General features: G+C 32.4%; 1 protein-coding gene across 2 annotated transcripts; it reads right to left on the bottom strand.

The window, feature by feature from the left end:
• Positions 1-955: 955 nt before the first annotated feature.
• Positions 956-15,600, bottom strand: LOC139513557 (protein Obscurin-like). Of its 2 annotated transcripts, XM_071302181.1 has the most exons (9): positions 15,320-15,600; positions 12,363-12,632; positions 10,590-10,868; positions 9,367-9,630; positions 8,462-8,728; positions 7,192-7,494; positions 6,095-6,373; positions 5,061-5,363; positions 956-1,637 (listed from the first exon to the last, which is right to left on the bottom strand). In XM_071302181.1, exons 1-9 carry the CDS (start codon positions 15,366-15,368, stop codon positions 1,135-1,137), a joined length of 2,517 nt encoding a protein of 838 aa, XP_071158282.1. In that variant the 5' UTR covers positions 15,369-15,600; the 3' UTR covers positions 956-1,134. The 2 variants fall into 2 exon arrangements, with proteins under 2 accessions (XP_071158282.1, XP_071158283.1); XM_071302182.1 differs by lacking the exon at positions 7,192-7,494.
• Between the last annotated feature and the right edge of the window lie 2,256 nt (positions 15,601-17,856).

The raw sequence follows: 17,856 nt of genomic DNA on the forward strand, positions 1-17,856 counted from the left end.
GAATGCAGTCGCTTTACTTATCCTACTGTTACTAGTGTTCTGTTGGCAACAAACTGTGACATGTACATTTGTCGCACAAGTTTCGATATGGTTGTGTTTCCAGTCACATCTTTGGTTGGTATTATCATTACTTTTATTTCAATTGTTCAAATATATGATTCTTGTGAAAGTACTATTTCATTTGCAGGGAATTAATATGAAAATAGGGATCCCACGCCGATTGTTTAGGGTTTCATTATTTATAAGCTTTTACAAGTGAAAGTGTAATAATCATGAACATTCTTTAGTACTGAACTGTTCATAGCTGTTTATGGCTAAACGTGTTCTTTTGTGTCCAGTAGAGCTGTCCTGATAGTGGATATTACCTTAACATATAGTACATCTAAGCTGATTATTTTATGTACAATACATTTGAAAGTGGGCAAAGGAATATGATACAAATAAGATTGTTTACCGTTTATCAGAAAAGTTTCATTTGAAATAACTCAACAAGGTCAATAACTTATAAAAAGTAAAAACGATATATCGCAATTTCGGATATCTCTTATATAATAACGTTATTATGCATCAATTAAACTTTCCTGTTCTCATTATTTCTTAATATGGTCTTGAAACTTTTGTGCGTCATCTTATTGAAATGACAAAAGGGAAGTTGAGATTTAAAATTAAAATCATTATAATATTTGTGGGGGAGATTTTTATTTTAGTTTTAACTGTTTATTACAAATCTTCAATAATCTCTTGATAATGTTTCGATAACATTAATATACTTGGTAAAATGTACAGCTTGTAGCATTGATTAAACATCTCTCAATTTTTGAAGACCGTGTGTTGTCTCTTGGGTTTTATGACATTGCGTTGCTGTTTCATTGACGTATATCTAACATCTTTTTATGTTGTAGTATTGTCAATAAGCTAGCTCTCCATTAGATGCCAAATGATGTAGGTTATCAACTAAAGGTACCATAGGAGCCTACAGTTAGCCATACCAACCAACCTAGCCAACCTGATTTATTTACATATACAAAACGAAAAACAAATAACATAAGGCAAAATAGTTTCCATCTAGTTTGTAAGTAATTGCACACAGCAACCATATTAAGCATACTATATGTCTTTTTAAGTTAAATTTTACTATTTTTTTAAAGCGTCATAGTCTGATTCACCAGCAATATTGCTTCTTTTCATTTCTTCGTAAAATTTATCTCCTTTACCGCAATTTTCAGCGCGGTATATTTGTGTTGTGTCATTTTCGTGCGTATCATCTGTCTCATTATCATAATAATCTCCACTGTTACTGCAACTTTTGCTGTCTGCTGATGTTTCATCATTTGAGTATGCCATTCTTTTATCGTCATTCTTGAGCCACTCTTTATCGACAACTTTAGATTCTGTTCCATTCATAGAAGCGTGTTGACCGAGTTTAGATTGTTTATTGTTAGTACTGGGTGTATGAGAAGCATTGTCATACATAACTAAAGTGTTAGTCGTTACTGTATTTCCTGTTTGAAGAATTTGCAGTTTGGAATCTATATATTTTTCTTTGTACTTGAATATGATAACAAAAACAACTATAATATGACCAATTATTCCGCATATTATCAATGGGTATATGATCGTTTCTCTTTTAGACAACCCTGTAAATAAATCGGTCAATATATAATACTTAAGAGAACAAACCTTGCAAAAGAAATATTAAATATCTTTCTATTTTTTTTAAAGGTTTATTGTGTGCTTTGATGGTACAAGAATTATTCTTATTCTAGATCTTACAAATATTTGATATAAACATGTACTGCTATTGTAGTCAGCCTTGCATTAACTATGATATCGGATTTTAACATGAGGTTTTAAAAGGCAGATCAATCTTCAATCATGCAATTGTCTATGTTGTGTTTTGTAGACAGATATTTTTATTTTGTCCATGGTACTGTTACCCTTCAACTCAAGCACGTAAGAGAAGCAAATGAAGGTTGACAAAATGACATGCAAAACATGCCATGGCAATAAATACATAATCTAAATGTCACATTTAGAGATAGAACTCAATCAGCAGATTAAGTGATCACACAACTTCTCTGGTATCGTAATATGCAAGAGCGCAAAAACATGTCACTTGTAAGCTGAAACACAGACGAATCGTATCGGACAACAAATTGGTGGTGTTGATCATGACAATAAAGTAGCGTCATTTTCAGTGTGGTTTTTTTACTACACTGTAAGGGTAGTTTTTTGTGTCAGGAGCTTATATATACTACTATATCAATTAGGTCATATTTGTCAACCGGCATGATGTTATTTAACGAATCAACGAATTCAACTTTTTATATATATAACTAATATAGGAAATGATCTTGATTAAAATATGACCATTTCAGACCCTTGTGTTCCCCACATGATTAATGTTACCAATATTTTAAAGGTTTCGGGGAGAATCCGAATTCGAATTCGATACGAATAGTATATGTCACTCCATGTTACTTTATATGCCTTTGTCAGGAGTGCCATTAAACGGTGTATTTTTGATTTGCTATATACAAGGGTCATTATCACACATGAACTTCGTCATTTTGGGAATGACACTACTTAATTCATTCATCGACCAATAATCTCTTCCATTTTTCGGTTGTAGTTTGGAAACCAAGAACGGGTTAAAATAGACAAATTTTGACAGCAGAGAAAACTGTGCACCTTATAATCGGCATGACTTTATCAAATGACAATAAGATTTCTACAAATTCATGTTAAAATAAGTCTTAGATACTTTAATCAGTTATGGGACGCGGGTATTTTCTAGTGAGCTCATGAATTAATTAAGCGAATAGTGTCATATGCCTGTTAATATAGTCAGTACGTGTGAAGTAAAATCAAAGTAATGCATTTATTGAGATATGTATACATACGTTAAACAGTTATCAAAGGTACCAGGATTATAATTTAATACGCCAGACGCACGTTTCGTCTGTGACCTACCTAATTAAACTTATCTACCGAGTTTGAACTAATTTGAGCAACACGACGGGTGTCAAATGTACCAAGTCAGGAATATGGCAGTTGTTATCAAAAAGTTCTTTTCTATGTGTGTTGGTGTTTGTTTTTGAAACACTTTGATGTTCCTGTCGTTCCTTTGTTTTCCTCCTAAAAGTGATGTGTTTAACTCGGTTATGGTTTGTATCCCGGATTGTTTTGTTCGATTTATGACTTTTGAACACCGATATTCTACTGTTGCCTTTATTTGTTATAGATTTTTGTTGGAAGTTGTCTATCTGTGTCGATATCGAGTAAGAGATCAAAATATGACGCGGACGTTCAAGTTGTTTTACACTAAATAATATCAAATTCACATGAATATATGAGATAAAGCTAAAAGTTAAAAAAAGAAATGGTTTACATGATGCATTTTTGTTTTGTCTTTACAAAGGTTTTGTTTAAGTTTAGCTTCATATTATAGCAACAATCAAGCCGGCTTGGAGAGGTACACAATAACTACCAAATAGATCACCGTTATGTCGATTTATGCATTCAGCGTCAGCTAACCTTTTTTATTTTGTCCGATGAATGAACTAATAAATGGAACGCTAAGACACAAAAGTAAGCTTTGACCATATGGCCTCACAATGAATACATCATAAATTTATAGCAAACAGATATTAACCATAAAAAAATCGTAAGGGTTCCCCGGAACCTGGTGTGACTGTCTCACCTACTTTTGCTGTTAATCGCAGGCTCAACAAAAAAAAAGGGAAAAAAATAATTAAAAAAACCCTCTCGATACTATCTTTTGATTGTAAGAAGCTTCTGCCCAAGTATGGTAAAAGTCAAGGATAGTTTATGAATATGATAAATGTTTTAAAAACTGTAACTGGAGACTGTATGATTGATTGATTGATTGTTTAAGTGGCAAATATTGCATGCATGTTCAGGACGAGAACAAGTTAACAATAAATACAATAGATAGGTCTTGTAATGATTGGGGCCATCCGGGATGATGGTCGGGGAAATTTGAACCTCAACTTTAAAATGAGGGTATATTGGATAGGGACAGCAATTTTGCCTTGCATCAGGACTCCCACCGACCACTCAAAGACTTGTTGCAAGGGTTCTTAACGTGCAAAAAGCGTGGCAACCTCTTAACACGAGGCATCGGATTTAACGTCCCCACACTGAACGGACGTGGCTGCAAACTTGATACATCCCGCACAGCCAATCGGGCCCCCTACTTTGGCAGGCGTTTTACTTTCGGTCTGGAGAAGAGCAAGTGACCATATTTCGTTTTCCACCCTTGGGAGAGGCAGACTGTATGAAATGTAAACTGGAAGAAAACTAAGTCCATTTTAAGGAGAAAAACAGGTACAAAATTTTAACATAATTTCCTAAATGATACTAGCTTTTGATCATAAACAAGCTTCTGTCCAAGTTTGGTACAAATCCAGGAAATTTAAAGAAGGTTTTTAAAAAAAAATTAACCACAGAGTGAATGTAATGTTTCCTGGCAAATAAGTCCATTTATCAGTAAAATGCTGGAAATAATGATTTTGTTTTATTTACTAAACTTTTGGATCCTTATGATCGTAAACAAACTTTTTTTCAAGTTTGGTAGAAATCCAGGGTAGTTTAATAAAGTTATCAAAATTTTAAAATTTTAACCACAGAGTGAATGTATTGTTTCCTGGTAGAAAAACTAAGTCCACTTATAAGTTAGATTGGGAAAAACAGGATTTTTTTTGCAAAATTTACTTCTGGATACTATCTTATAATCATAAACAAGCTTTTAACCAAGTTTGGTAGAAATATTTTACACAGTGAATATTTGTAGACGGAATGTAGAATCGCTTTGTTTCGTTTTTTCCACAAAATTCGAACGCTCAACAAAAATGACTTCATAGAATAAAATATAAACATATACATTGAAAAACAGAAAACTTTCAACAAAATGGAAGGCGAATCATGGATGATTTGATAATATTTCTGTCAATAGTAATATATGCGTATAAACAAAAAAAGTATTTTTAATAGGTATTGTTATGTGTGTATTTTCTTTGATCATTTAAAGTATTTACCGTTATTAGCTTCTTGAGTTTCGAACTCAAATTCCACTTCAGTTTTGCCATATTTATTGCATGAAACTATATGACCGTTGTAATATGCGTCTGTTGACAAACCGCTAATCATTATCAACACTAAGTCTCTTTCGTCTCTCTCTACTGACGGAACTGTAATGGTTCTACTGCCATCAGTTGTAGATTCTAAGTTGATAGAGAAATTCTGAGGAGCACCACCGTCAAAGCCACTATACCATGATATCTGTGCTAAATATGGAGCTATATTGACGATAGTGATGTTTTTGACTCCATCAGGTTTTCCTGGTAAAAGAAACCAAAAACTGACTTTCTATTCTTGCAAGGCCAATATGATACAATAGTACTTTGATACTCTTTACAGTTTAAATATTATTAATATAGACTCTAATTGATAGTTGTGTTATTGACAACCATTCCGCATATGCTTATTATGATATAATGCCAACCATTTTATTCGTGCTTAAATAAAAGTCTACGTGATCTTATTCTGCAGTTGACCATTGTAACTCAACATGGTCATCTCCTTATTTTTATATGGTTCATCAAATGGCTAACGATTATAGGTAAATTATATATAGTTGATATAGTTGCTCAGGCTTTCAGCAATACGTAACCTATACAGCCGAACGGATGAAACGCCATATTATTCCGATGGCAGAGGATACAATTTTACCTTAAGTGTGCGTCTTTTATGACAAAACATGTATTGAATCTCGAAATAAATGATTGTCAGCAGCAAAACAAGTTTTGATATGATTACCAACATGTGTAAAAGACTGGAGAATACATGTACAGTCATTCAAATTCCTTTGATAGACTTTATTACAGTTATTATATTTTTACTTGGACATATTCAATATGTAAATGGTATTGGATACCGAACAAAATCCAATGTCATGCATGGACCAAAAACTGAAAGACTATTCGCAGAATCGTTTTTTCAGCATGCAACAAATGTTTTTTGTATAAACTAACTAGCATGCCTTTAAAATTAAATAAAAAACTTAGTTTACCTTTTGGTACAGTTTTGATATGTTCTATCTTACATCCAATTCTATTACAAATTGATAAACCAAGCTGCTGGTTAAGTGGATATTTTGAAATCTTGATTGTTGATTGGAGAAAGTATTTATGATTAACCCCTACTCCGCTTATAGTCCAAGGATATGGAGAATTTTGGATCCACGTCACATTAGGTTTAGGATTGGACACAACAAACAAGGTAATCTCTTCAATAGAGTTAAGTCTGATAGCAACTCTACTTCGTTGGAACATTATACTTTTAGGTTTACCTACAAATTAAAAAATCGACTACACGATTAGATATTAGACATTAGTTTCAAATGTCATATCATTACAATTTTGTACATGATTTATTTCTTTATAACATACACGTGTGGCAACATTAAAATGTTGGTTTTGGTCCCTTTTACAACACACAATTTTAATTGTAAACAAAAAGGACAAAAAAAATAAGTTTTGTTATTTTATCGTAGATTCTGAATCAACAAAATTTAAACAAAAGCAGTGCCCTGCCTGTTTTCAGACATTTAAATAGGTTGATTGTAAAACATAATATATAGGTCATCCAGACAATAGCTTATTTTATTAAGAAATGTACATTCCAAGGATTTGCAAATTAATTAAAACAGACTGAAGATACCAAAGCGATGAACAAACTCATATACGTCGAACTGAAAATGCCAAAACACTATATACCATTTCCATTCTCAATTTTATTTATATTAAAACATTTCCCACAGCGAGGATGTACAGTGGCAAAGCGATTACAAAAACCTCACGGTCACCTAAACAACAGGGGCTACAAATGAACTGAGACTTTTCTCGTGCATAAAACATCAGGATATTAGGAGAAAAGGATCATCAAGGAAGTCAATTCTCGCTGACCAATCTTCGCCAATTTTAACACATTTTACGCGAAAATGAAATTGATATTGAAAATTGACTCAACATTCTCTTATGTAACGTTATATCAACTCAGCAGAATGATTACTCGATAATCCAATAAACTCCCTTAAAAAACATACATTTTCCCCAGAATAATACATGTAGCAAATGTAAAATGCATGCATTAAATATAATAGCGTACATTGTATATCCAAATCAAAAGAACTCCTAGTGGCCTCGCCAATACCATTGTTAGCTTCGATTGTATAATTCCCGGGCTCTTCGCATTTCAACCCCTCAATATGTGTTGTGTAACTATGGACCTGTTGGTCAATGGTACAAACAAGAGGATGGACCAAATTATCCGGTGAATGCAGGTTAATCATTGATACTGGGAAACTCTCAATATACATAACGAGTTTTAATGATTCACCCTCGATGGATGACCGCATGTTGTCTTTTTTATGTCCTGTATTAAATGTCAATTGTCTGAAAACAGGTGAGTCTGAAAATAATTAACAAGTATAAATAAAACATGTTAATTATACATAAACATTAACAGACATTTCTATGAAAATACTCAACATTAGTTCCTCTTGTGTACATATTATATAGCTCAAAGGTTCAGAACAGAAAGTATACCTACTGATTTGAAAACTCTAATCACGGTAATAACATGTATAATATGGACCTAAACACGTTTATTTTCACAAAAGTGCAGAAATATATCAATATATCATAGTTTATAGACATTATGGCTAATTAAATAAACTTTTATAGTGTAATTGCTTTTTGTTGACCTCGAACGAAATACTTCAATTTATCTAAAGACATGGATCATCCATTTCATTTTATATATAATATCTTATTACTGGACAACAACAATCTTTGCATATAAAAACTTACCTTAAGAGTGCATATTTATTCCCAGATTAAAACAGCCTACCTGGTCCATCATAAATACATTTACAGTCAACGCGACTTTTAGAAATCGATGGTCATGTCGTTTTATATCTTGTTGATTTCATGATGTTATTTGCATGCATTTTTTTTGTTCTGTTATTTGTCATTTGTACGTAATTGAGAAGAGTCTTAGACGTTCTTAGCTGCAAAACATTTGTCAGATCCCATTGCCAATGTTTTGGTTGGCGGGCAAAAATGTTTTAACTAACAGACAGCATAAATTACTAGTACCAGAATGTTTTATGAGGTTGTAATAAATATTCGAGTAAAACGGGGGCAATAATTAATGTTGTCATTTATTCTGTTGAAATCACATTACCATTTAAGAGACAGTTCATTCTATAAAAAAGTTACTTCTTTTTCCGTAAAATATGTAAAATCAACATAAATCATTTTTGTGTTTTAAACCTACTACTTCTCTTCGAACAATTGATGGTTAGTAATGAAAGTAGTATAGCATGATTGTGGCTTTTCTGTACCCCATATCTAGTTACAACTTTTAATCTTACACCGAACGCTGACTGTTATATTCAATGCGATACTTTTATCTGTATTATTTGGATGCATAACATAACAACCATAAACACCAGTTTGTTTTCTGTCAATTGTAGATATATGTAAGACTGGACTATACGACTGGACCCTGCCTAGATGTCTCCACTCATAGTTGCACTCTGGATAACAATCTGCTGAACAGTTGACAGGACCAAATGTTTGACCTTCAGTTACAGTAAACTGTTTGTAAATGTGTTGTATATGAACATTGCCAGGTCCATCTGAAAAAACAAGATTTATTGTAAGCTTTTTATTTGTAACACGATTTGGAATAGATTTTAAAAAACATGAATTAAACAGTAGATCTGTATTGTGTTTTAGGAGACGGCTTAATTTAATGGTGCATAGTGCATGGTGCCATTAAATTCAAACAAACACTTTCACACTATTCAAAGCTTCAAAAAGAAGAATTAAATTATCACAATAAAATTAAATTCTTAAACAAGGAAGAATAAATTTTATTCAACCTTTACATGTTTGGTTTACATGTTGCCTCGCATTGCTGTTTCATTGTTATGGAGTGCATGTTCAGATATAAAAGTTAGTTAGAACTTTGACATATAACATCGTGTTTAATTTCTTATCTTATGATATTTTGTTGTATCAACTTACAATATGGATCAAGAATCATGTTTAATTTCTTAGCTTATAATATATTGTTGTTACAGTATCAACTTACAATATGGATCAAGAATCATGTTTAATTTCTTAGCTTATAATATATTCTTGTATCAACTTACAATATGGATCAAGAATCATGTTTAATGTCTTAGCTTATAACATATTTTTGTATCAACTTACAATATGGATCAAGAATCATGTTTAATTTCTTAGCTTATAATATATTGTATCAACTTACAATATGGATCAAGAATGATAATATTACTGGATGGTGATTCTTGTCCTCTGTCATCAGTCACCTGACATGTTACCGAAGTTCCTTTATCTGATCGGCTTAAAATGGTGTTTGGTTGTCGATTTTCTCTGTTCCAGTAATACTTGGAAGACAGGTTTTCAGAATTATCTGAGGGCCAACGTTGTACTTTAGAAATGCATGTAAAGTTTGCTTTGTTTCCCACAAAAGGATATTCGTTGTATGAAAGAGAGGGTGTAGTCGGTTTATCTGAAATATGGAAATTCTGTGTTTCACATTTTACCATGGCGTTATTTGAAGTTCAATTAAAAAAACAGTTCTGGTTAAAGTTACAAAAAGATGCATCAAATTATTACGTTAAGGTTAAAATAGATGAGTAAAGAAGGAGGAATGTGTTAAACAAAGCTTTACATTTGTGGTTTCAAATTTCCTACAATCATTTCTGTTTCTTTGTAATCAAAATAATCTCTTGAGCTAAAAAGAATTTGAACAACGAAGAACTCCGATCCATAGGTCGATTATGAAAACTTCAATCGGTCGGGAAAAGTAAAAATCAGGTAAATTTAGAAATGTGTTGGTATACATTAATGAGATAGCACACCAACGCCATAAATAACCGAAAAACATTTAAAGGTCACTTCCTCTTTCAACATGAGTCTATTAAATATGGCAAAGCTCTAATCACGAAGAGAATTATGTGCTACTGTCTTATTGATATATACTCAACATCCACGTGAATATTATTTTAACAAAAACTAATAAAACTGTCTTAAAAGGTCAAGATCTTAAACCTGCCAGACAGACAATTATGTTCAATTAAAAGCATTTCTTAGTTCAAATATAAACCAAGTATATAGCTGTTATACTATTAACATTTTGAAATGCTAAGGCTTCTCTACCTCAGGAATAGATTACCGTAGCTGTATTTGGCAAAACTTTTAGGAATTTTGGTCCTCAATGATCTTCACATCGTACTTTATTTGGCCATTTTTATAACTTTTTTGGATTCGAACATCACTGATTATAGTCTTTTGTAGGTGAAACGCGCGTCCGTCGTAAATACAAAATTTAATCCTGGTATCTATGATGAGTTTATTTAAACCATGACAATGAGGTTAAGGTAAGATAAAAAAAAAAAAGCACACCTCACAACAAAAAAAATTAACCTATTGCTTATAACATCTGTGATACAGACATTAATAACTTACCTGTGACAAATACAACCACACATTTCCCTTCCCCTGAAGAATTTTCAGCTTTGAACATCCCACCGTCAACCTGTCTTACAAGCTGGACAGATATATTCAAATCTTGTGCTGTCATTTTTATTTTATAACGACTTCCTTCGTCATTATTTACAATAACACTTTTTCCTTGTACTTCCAGTATACTTTTTCTCGTTGGGGAGACGACTGTGTAGAAATAAACCGACAGTTTTGGTATAGTAAATGTGATATTTGTATCCAGGCTTGTATATAGATATTTTCCTGTAAAAAATAGTATTAGTTACATAGTGTGCTAGTGACCTAATACGATGTATATGGGGTCAGTAACTTCCATATGGGGTGATAGCGACGCTCGCATTAATGATACCCATCACCTTACACGGCATATTTATAGCGGAAACATACCAATACATGCCAAAAACTAGTTGGCAATGAGACAAAAGACCCATTCGTATCAGTTAACTAGTAAATCATATGAACTATACTAGTCAGAGTATTACATATAAAGCTATTATACTAAAATGTATCAAATTAAGAGACAAAACCAGGGAAAGAATTCGACCATTGACAAATAAATGAAAAACAAATAATCAAATACTAGCATACTCTTAAAAATAGATGACCCGTTATCAATAAAAAATAATGAAGCAAATTGAGTTTTATCACACAAGAACATAAAATTGTTTAAAAAATTCTTTTTTACAAGTTCAGACTCAGCTCGTCGTGTACAACTACAATTATGAATGACATTGATTGTCGCTTTTCCTGTCAAGTGCCAGTGGTTCTCTCCGTGTACTATCCTCGCCAATAAACAGTGATCGCAATTATATAAACAAGGTTGCTTGGAGTTGCGTTAAACAAAAACGTTGTCCAAAGTCAGAAGCATGTTATTTAATTCAATGGTTGTCTTTTTTTTGCTGACTATCATATTTGTTTATTTTCAGATATTTTATTAGCATTTAGACTGTTTGTTTCTTCATGCATCAGATAAATTTTACACAAAACGTATGAACACATTAGCACATGTATACAGCATCTGTTAACAATATCCATTAATTTGTAATATCACCATATGAATGTTAAATTAACCACAATGACACAAGGACGCTTAACAATTGGAATATAATCCGTTAAGTGTATCCTTCAAACTGAAAGCATTTCGATGATGATGGAAATTGTTAACGACTTTGACTGGCTATGCAACCCTCGCGTGGTCGGTCAGAAACCGTTTCATAACAAATGGAAGTTTTTAACGACCTTGACTGACTATACAGCCCTTGCACGGTCGGTTAACCGTTTCAGTCCATCATACTTAACTGGGAAGGTAAGGGTAAAATAATGCAAATAAAAACTAGGGTTTTTTTTATGTGACAGAAGGTGTTCAAACCATGAAAAAACTTACAAGCATATAAAAACACAATCAAAAGAAAGGACAACTGGTATTTTACAGCAAATTTGTTAACTTAGATCAATTTTCGTTAGACTTAGTGTTTGGTTTTGCTCATTGTTAAAAAAAACGTACAGTACCCTATAGCTGTTTTACATCCTCGCCATTTGGTCACCGGTGGATAATTGTCTCATTGGCAACCATTACACATCTTCTTATTTCCTCATTTGCATATACAAACAAACATTTTTTTTTAAATAAGAAGATGTGATATGAATGCAATGAGAGTATTCTCCATTTATTTGCAGATCACAATGTATAAAACAATATAAATAGGAAAACCAACGGTCTAATGTATTCAAACTTACCACCTAATATAAAGGTATTATCCGTTTCATGTTTGCCTCCTAATAGATTAACAAATCTTAGTTTAACTTTGTATTTCTGACAAGGCGATAATTGAACTGTGTGTAGACTGTCAGTACCATTCAAGTCTGCCCGATAAACCGTTTTGTTCCTTACAATATTATTAACTTCTAATTTTGTTGATTTGATATCACTGGAAGGTTTGTTCCATGTTATTGTGACATTATTTCCCTTTATTTGTATTCCTATTCCTTGTGACTGGTACGAATGACCTGAAAAGTTATAGTGATTATATATATTGTCCCTAATTTACGAGAATAAAAGGCTGTTTGTCCGATAGATAGGGCTATCATAATAGTAATATTAATTAGGTCTTTCCACTTTTATTTTTCTGTGGAAAGACCTATTGTTTTTCTTCTGATTATTTTTTTTTCTTCAGCCTAATTTTGTTCTTGCGATAAACATTTGTTTCGCAATATGTTGCTTAGATATTTGGTATATGATATCGAACAGTTTATGCGCTTTTGAAATTCACCCTGCGTAACCGAATACTTTTCTCTGTAGGAGTTATCTCCAAAAACACTGTTTTCCTTGTGTCCACTACTCCTTTGCAACCGTAAAAGATTACGACAAATTAATTTATAAAATTGCTCATTATATCCTTCGCATGATTTGTCCTATTTTGACCGAAGCAATATGAACGCTCCATATGAGAGTTATTTCCCCTTATGCATTTGATATAAGTGATATGCATTTCTATCTTGTAAACCATAAGTGATAGAGACCTAGGATCTTTTGATTCGAGGTCCTTGGTCCAAACAAATGAAAATTAGGTCAAGGTCAAAGGTCAAGGTCATATATTATTTTTGAATTTGGCTTATTTTCCATTATTCCCAAAAAACGTATAAGATATTAACAAATTGTTATTTACTAAATTGTTAGTTGCGATTGTATTTTAAAATACGCGTATGGTGATATAACTCATTAACCAAATATAATTAAAACCTATGGTCTTTTGATTTGAGGTCCTTGGTTTATGACCTTGAAATTGATCTCAAGGTCATAGTAAAATTTGACGTTCTAGAATTTGACCTTTGCTTTTACCTCATATGTATACATGATAAAGTCATGAGACTTTTGGGAAAAGGTATCAAACCATTTAACCTTGAAAAAAACAACCGGAAGTGACCTTGTGTAAACCGGAAATAGCTTTTTTGTACTTTATTAATATAAAAGTATATAAAACCAGATATTTTTGGAATCAGTGTCAAGTAAATATTCAAATATTATCGGAAGTAACATTTTTCAAACCGGAGGTAACAAATTAAATCACTTATTTAAAAATATTGTATAGAAGCCATATACTTTTGGAATCAGCATACAATAAGCTATCATTTGACGATTGAAATGACATTTTAAACTTAATTTTACAACTTTCATATCAAAATACATTGTTTTTGGTGGAAAGATCTTCAATTGTTCTCTGAACGATTGTTTTTTAATTCTTCAATAATCTCGTCTGAGTGTATTCGTGTGTATTTTGCTCTTGCTTGTCACTTAATGTATCATCTTCATATGATGCTTCAATGTCAGAAGTATATAAAGTCCTTAATATGTAAAGCATATCTCAACATACCAACACATAATACATATATCGAAGATTGACGAACGTTTTGTTTACAGAGAATTATACAATGTTAAAGCCATTTTAAGTCCAACTCTATGGAAAGATTGAACATTATTTAATCTAATTTCTCAAAATTTGTGAAAGTTAATTAGAATGATGAACCTAAGTGTGTAGAAAATGTGATAATAATTCTTGTAATGGTTATTGACATAACACTGTCGTCGTAATGTGTGCATAAAGAGAGAGAAAATATACCAATGAGATATTCAAGCTCACAAGTCGAATAGAAACTGATAGTACAATTGCAAAAAAAAACCTTAAACGACGAAAAGACAAACAAAATGCTACTCAGTTAACTTAAGATTAAGGCAAACGAACCCAATCAAAAAAGGCAATAGTAGTATACCGCTGTTCGAAAGCTATAAATTGATTCAGAGAAAACAAATCTGGATTAAAAGCTAAAACCGTCAGAAACACATCAATTATAAGAGGAAAACAACGGAACAACAGAAACACTGAAGTGCAACAAAACAAACAACAATACAACACACACAGAAACTAACTATAAGATACTAAGAACTGCTCTTTTCTTAACATGGTACAGGACATTTCAATAAAAATTCACCTGGTTTTGTGGCTAGCTTGTTTAGTTGGGTAATTGCAGATGCTCCGGATATATTGTGCAATATCTCAGCAAAATTCACCTTAGTGCTGAACACAATTTTGGTTAGAAATGCATGTAAAGCTAGAGCGACTATTAAACTCAGTAAGACTAAAAAAAAATACAATTGTACAAGACTCGTTCATTTTCGGGATGAGCCGGATTACATATTCATCCAAACTGGATTCAGTTGTTTATAATAATTCATAAACTGACATCAAGTGAATGCCGTAGTGTTTGCAGGAACATTTACACTACAGACAGAAATTAAGCACGAACATACCAAGCTTGGTACTTTATTCGACATAACAAGGGGTGTTGCTCTAGATAGGAAAAATAGCGTATAAGATAACATACGATAAATAAAGAAAAACAAAGAGACATTTTGTTTTACAATTTCAAATTGAAATTTTTGTTGATATTGTCCTTCCTTGTCATTTTTTTAGATAATTGATATATAACTCCTTATTATACATGTAATAATTGATTCCTCGTTACTCTCTTATAGCTAATAATGTCTTTTTAAGTATTTCAAATTTAATAATGTATTCAATATTGCTTGGATCTGTTGATATCATCCCATAAAGAGTTATCTTTATAAAATAAAGTACATTTACATATTTACCTATTTTATTATTTTGAACATATAAAATATAAATATAAATGCTTACCTAAACTAAGATTAAATATCAGAATGATTAGTACATAAGCCTCGTTCATTTCTATTGATTTTCAAATTCTGTATCATTAAAAAAAACTTTAGTTTGAGTATAATGCAAATGGGCACAAGCTACACTTGTAAGAACCAACTAAACAGATTTACCCTCATTGATGAATAATTATGTAATTGACTCATTATTTCCTTGTTGTATTACAAATATATTGTCTTCAATCCTGTAGTCATTTCCTGATATAAATTCCCATCTCTATTAAATGACAATTTCCTGTCAATACAAATAATTACACATATAAGTGGGTTCTTAGAAATTAAGATTTAAATAATTTTTTATAAATACTTACACTAACGAATCCATGCTCACTGAAAACTGTTAAATTTCAATGCTCTTCAACTTTGTACTTGTTTGGCTTTATAAGTATTTTGATCTGAGCGTCACTGATGAGTCTTATGTAGACGAAACGCGCGTCTAGCTTACTAAATTATAATTGTGGTACCTTTGATAACTATACATATTCAGCCTATTTTTTGTTTTTATTTCGACCATTTATGTAGTCGTTGAATCAATGTTGTCCTCAACATTCAACGACACAAATTTCAGCAACCCATCCACGTCATTTAGAAGTAACTGAGTCCTCATTGTCTTATTTGGTGAAACATTAATAACAATTACAGGCCATATTTACAGATTTCTGACGAACAGTGACCTAGTTTCTTCAAAACAGACGTTATCAATACCATTGTGTGGTTGAACTACATATGGAGGCAAAATGGAAAAATTCTGTCATGTAGTCGTCATCACATTTATCCCATTTAACATAACTTGACTTCTTTCCAGTTTTCCGAGAAGTGCATTAAGGTTGTGATATTTTCATAACAGCATACAAACGGGTACGGGTATGGGTTAATGAACCATAAAATGCATGTTTAAACTCCTGGACCTGAATGGCGTTTGATCCTGGCCCAACCTCCTTCTAACGTTAATAAGTTGCTGCCATATTCAGCTATGCTGTTTTAAAGTATGGTAGTTGCAATCACTACATACGGGATTGAGTTAAAATGGGGTACATAATTTTTAATTTAAAAGAATATTCAAATTCATACTAAAAAAATGAAATTATTTTGAAAGGCCAGCTTAATTATAAATTTCATTGTAAATAAGGTCATGGTCAGATAAACTCTACCAAACGGCAATGTACACATTACAATCATTCAATACAACAATTACAGATCTACCTGTTGCAATGAGTACCACAGAAAATAAACACATTAAAATACGGTAAAGTTCACATGATTCCTGCCAAACCAACATATTACAAGCATTCCATACACCAATTACAAATGACATATTGTCTATAAAAATCAAAGTTGCAGACAAAACCATTGGAATTCAACTTTAATCCCGGGTACCATGAAATGAGATCAAGGTCAGACGATCCCGGTTTGACAGACACGTAGACCTTGCATTGATTCTATTAACGAATCTGTGTTCGTGTAAGTGAACTGTTGAGCTAATACAGACAGTCAAATGGATTGGACTGCAGAATGTGCCACAACCATGAAATCAAGAGTATTGATTTTTTTTTCTCGATCCATATAAAATTATACTAACAAAAATAATTAAACAAGAGTGTTCACGTTGAAATGTCTCAGCTGCTTTACTTATGATTGATTATTTGGTGAAAGTAGTAAGGACCACAAAAGCATAACTTTGACAATTTATGAAAAGGAGTTCCAGATCATATGAACCATGGCAGACAGCCATATTCACAATAAACAAATTTGGTGATCATATTGTATATGCTTATAGTTCCTTAGAAACAGACTAAACCAAAACAAAACAAAAAACACTTGCTATATCCCACGTAACCCTGACTATGAGGTCAAGGTCATATGAACCCAGCAAGATACACACGTTCACCTGACAATCATCCTATAACCAAATATAATTCACCTATAACTTTAAGTACATGATAAACCGACAAAACCACAAAAATAGTAAAATGACCAATAAACCATGAAAATAAGGTCAAGGTTATATGAACTTATCTGTCAGTGATGTATACCTTAGAATCATTCCATACACCAAATATAGTTTGCCTAGTGCTTATACATGAAGAACCTGATAAACCCATAAAAATCAGAGGCGGATTTAGGGGGGGGGGGCCGGAACCCCCCTTTTTGGGAAAAAATTTGGTTGCTTATATAGGGAATCACTGAAATGTGACTGGAGCGGGCCCCCTCTTAGGTCAGTCAGTGGGCCCCCACTTATGAAAATTTCTGGATCCGCCACTGAAAATGACTTCAAGGTCAGATAAAACCTACCAGTCAGACATGTACACCTTTACAATCAATCCATATTGCTTACAGTATCTGAGAAATAGACCAAACGACAAAATTTAAAGCATTGTCCACAGAACCATGAAAATTATGTCAGTCAGATGAAAGCTGTCGGTAGGACATGTACACCTTACATAAGCATTTGAGATATGAACTTGACAATGTAAACTTAACGTTATCAATATAATCAAG

The sequence above is a fragment of the Mytilus edulis genome, chromosome 2 (genome assembly GCF_963676685.1).
Source record: "Mytilus edulis chromosome 2, xbMytEdul2.2, whole genome shotgun sequence".
Lineage (NCBI taxonomy): Eukaryota > Metazoa > Mollusca > Bivalvia > Mytilida > Mytilidae > Mytilus > Mytilus edulis.

Coding starts and splice junctions, on each gene's coding strand:
- LOC139513557 (XM_071302181.1), bottom strand. CDS start 15,368: ATGAACGAGGCTTATGTACTAATCATTCTGATATTTAATCTTAGTTTA. Junction 12,633..15,319: donor GATATTTAATCTTAGTTTAG/GTAAGCATTTAT, acceptor ATAACTTTTCAG/GTCATTCGTACCAGTCACAA. Junction 1,638..5,060: donor AACTCAAGAAGCTAATAACG/GTAAATACTTTA, acceptor ATTTATTTACAG/GGTTGTCTAAAAGAGAAACG.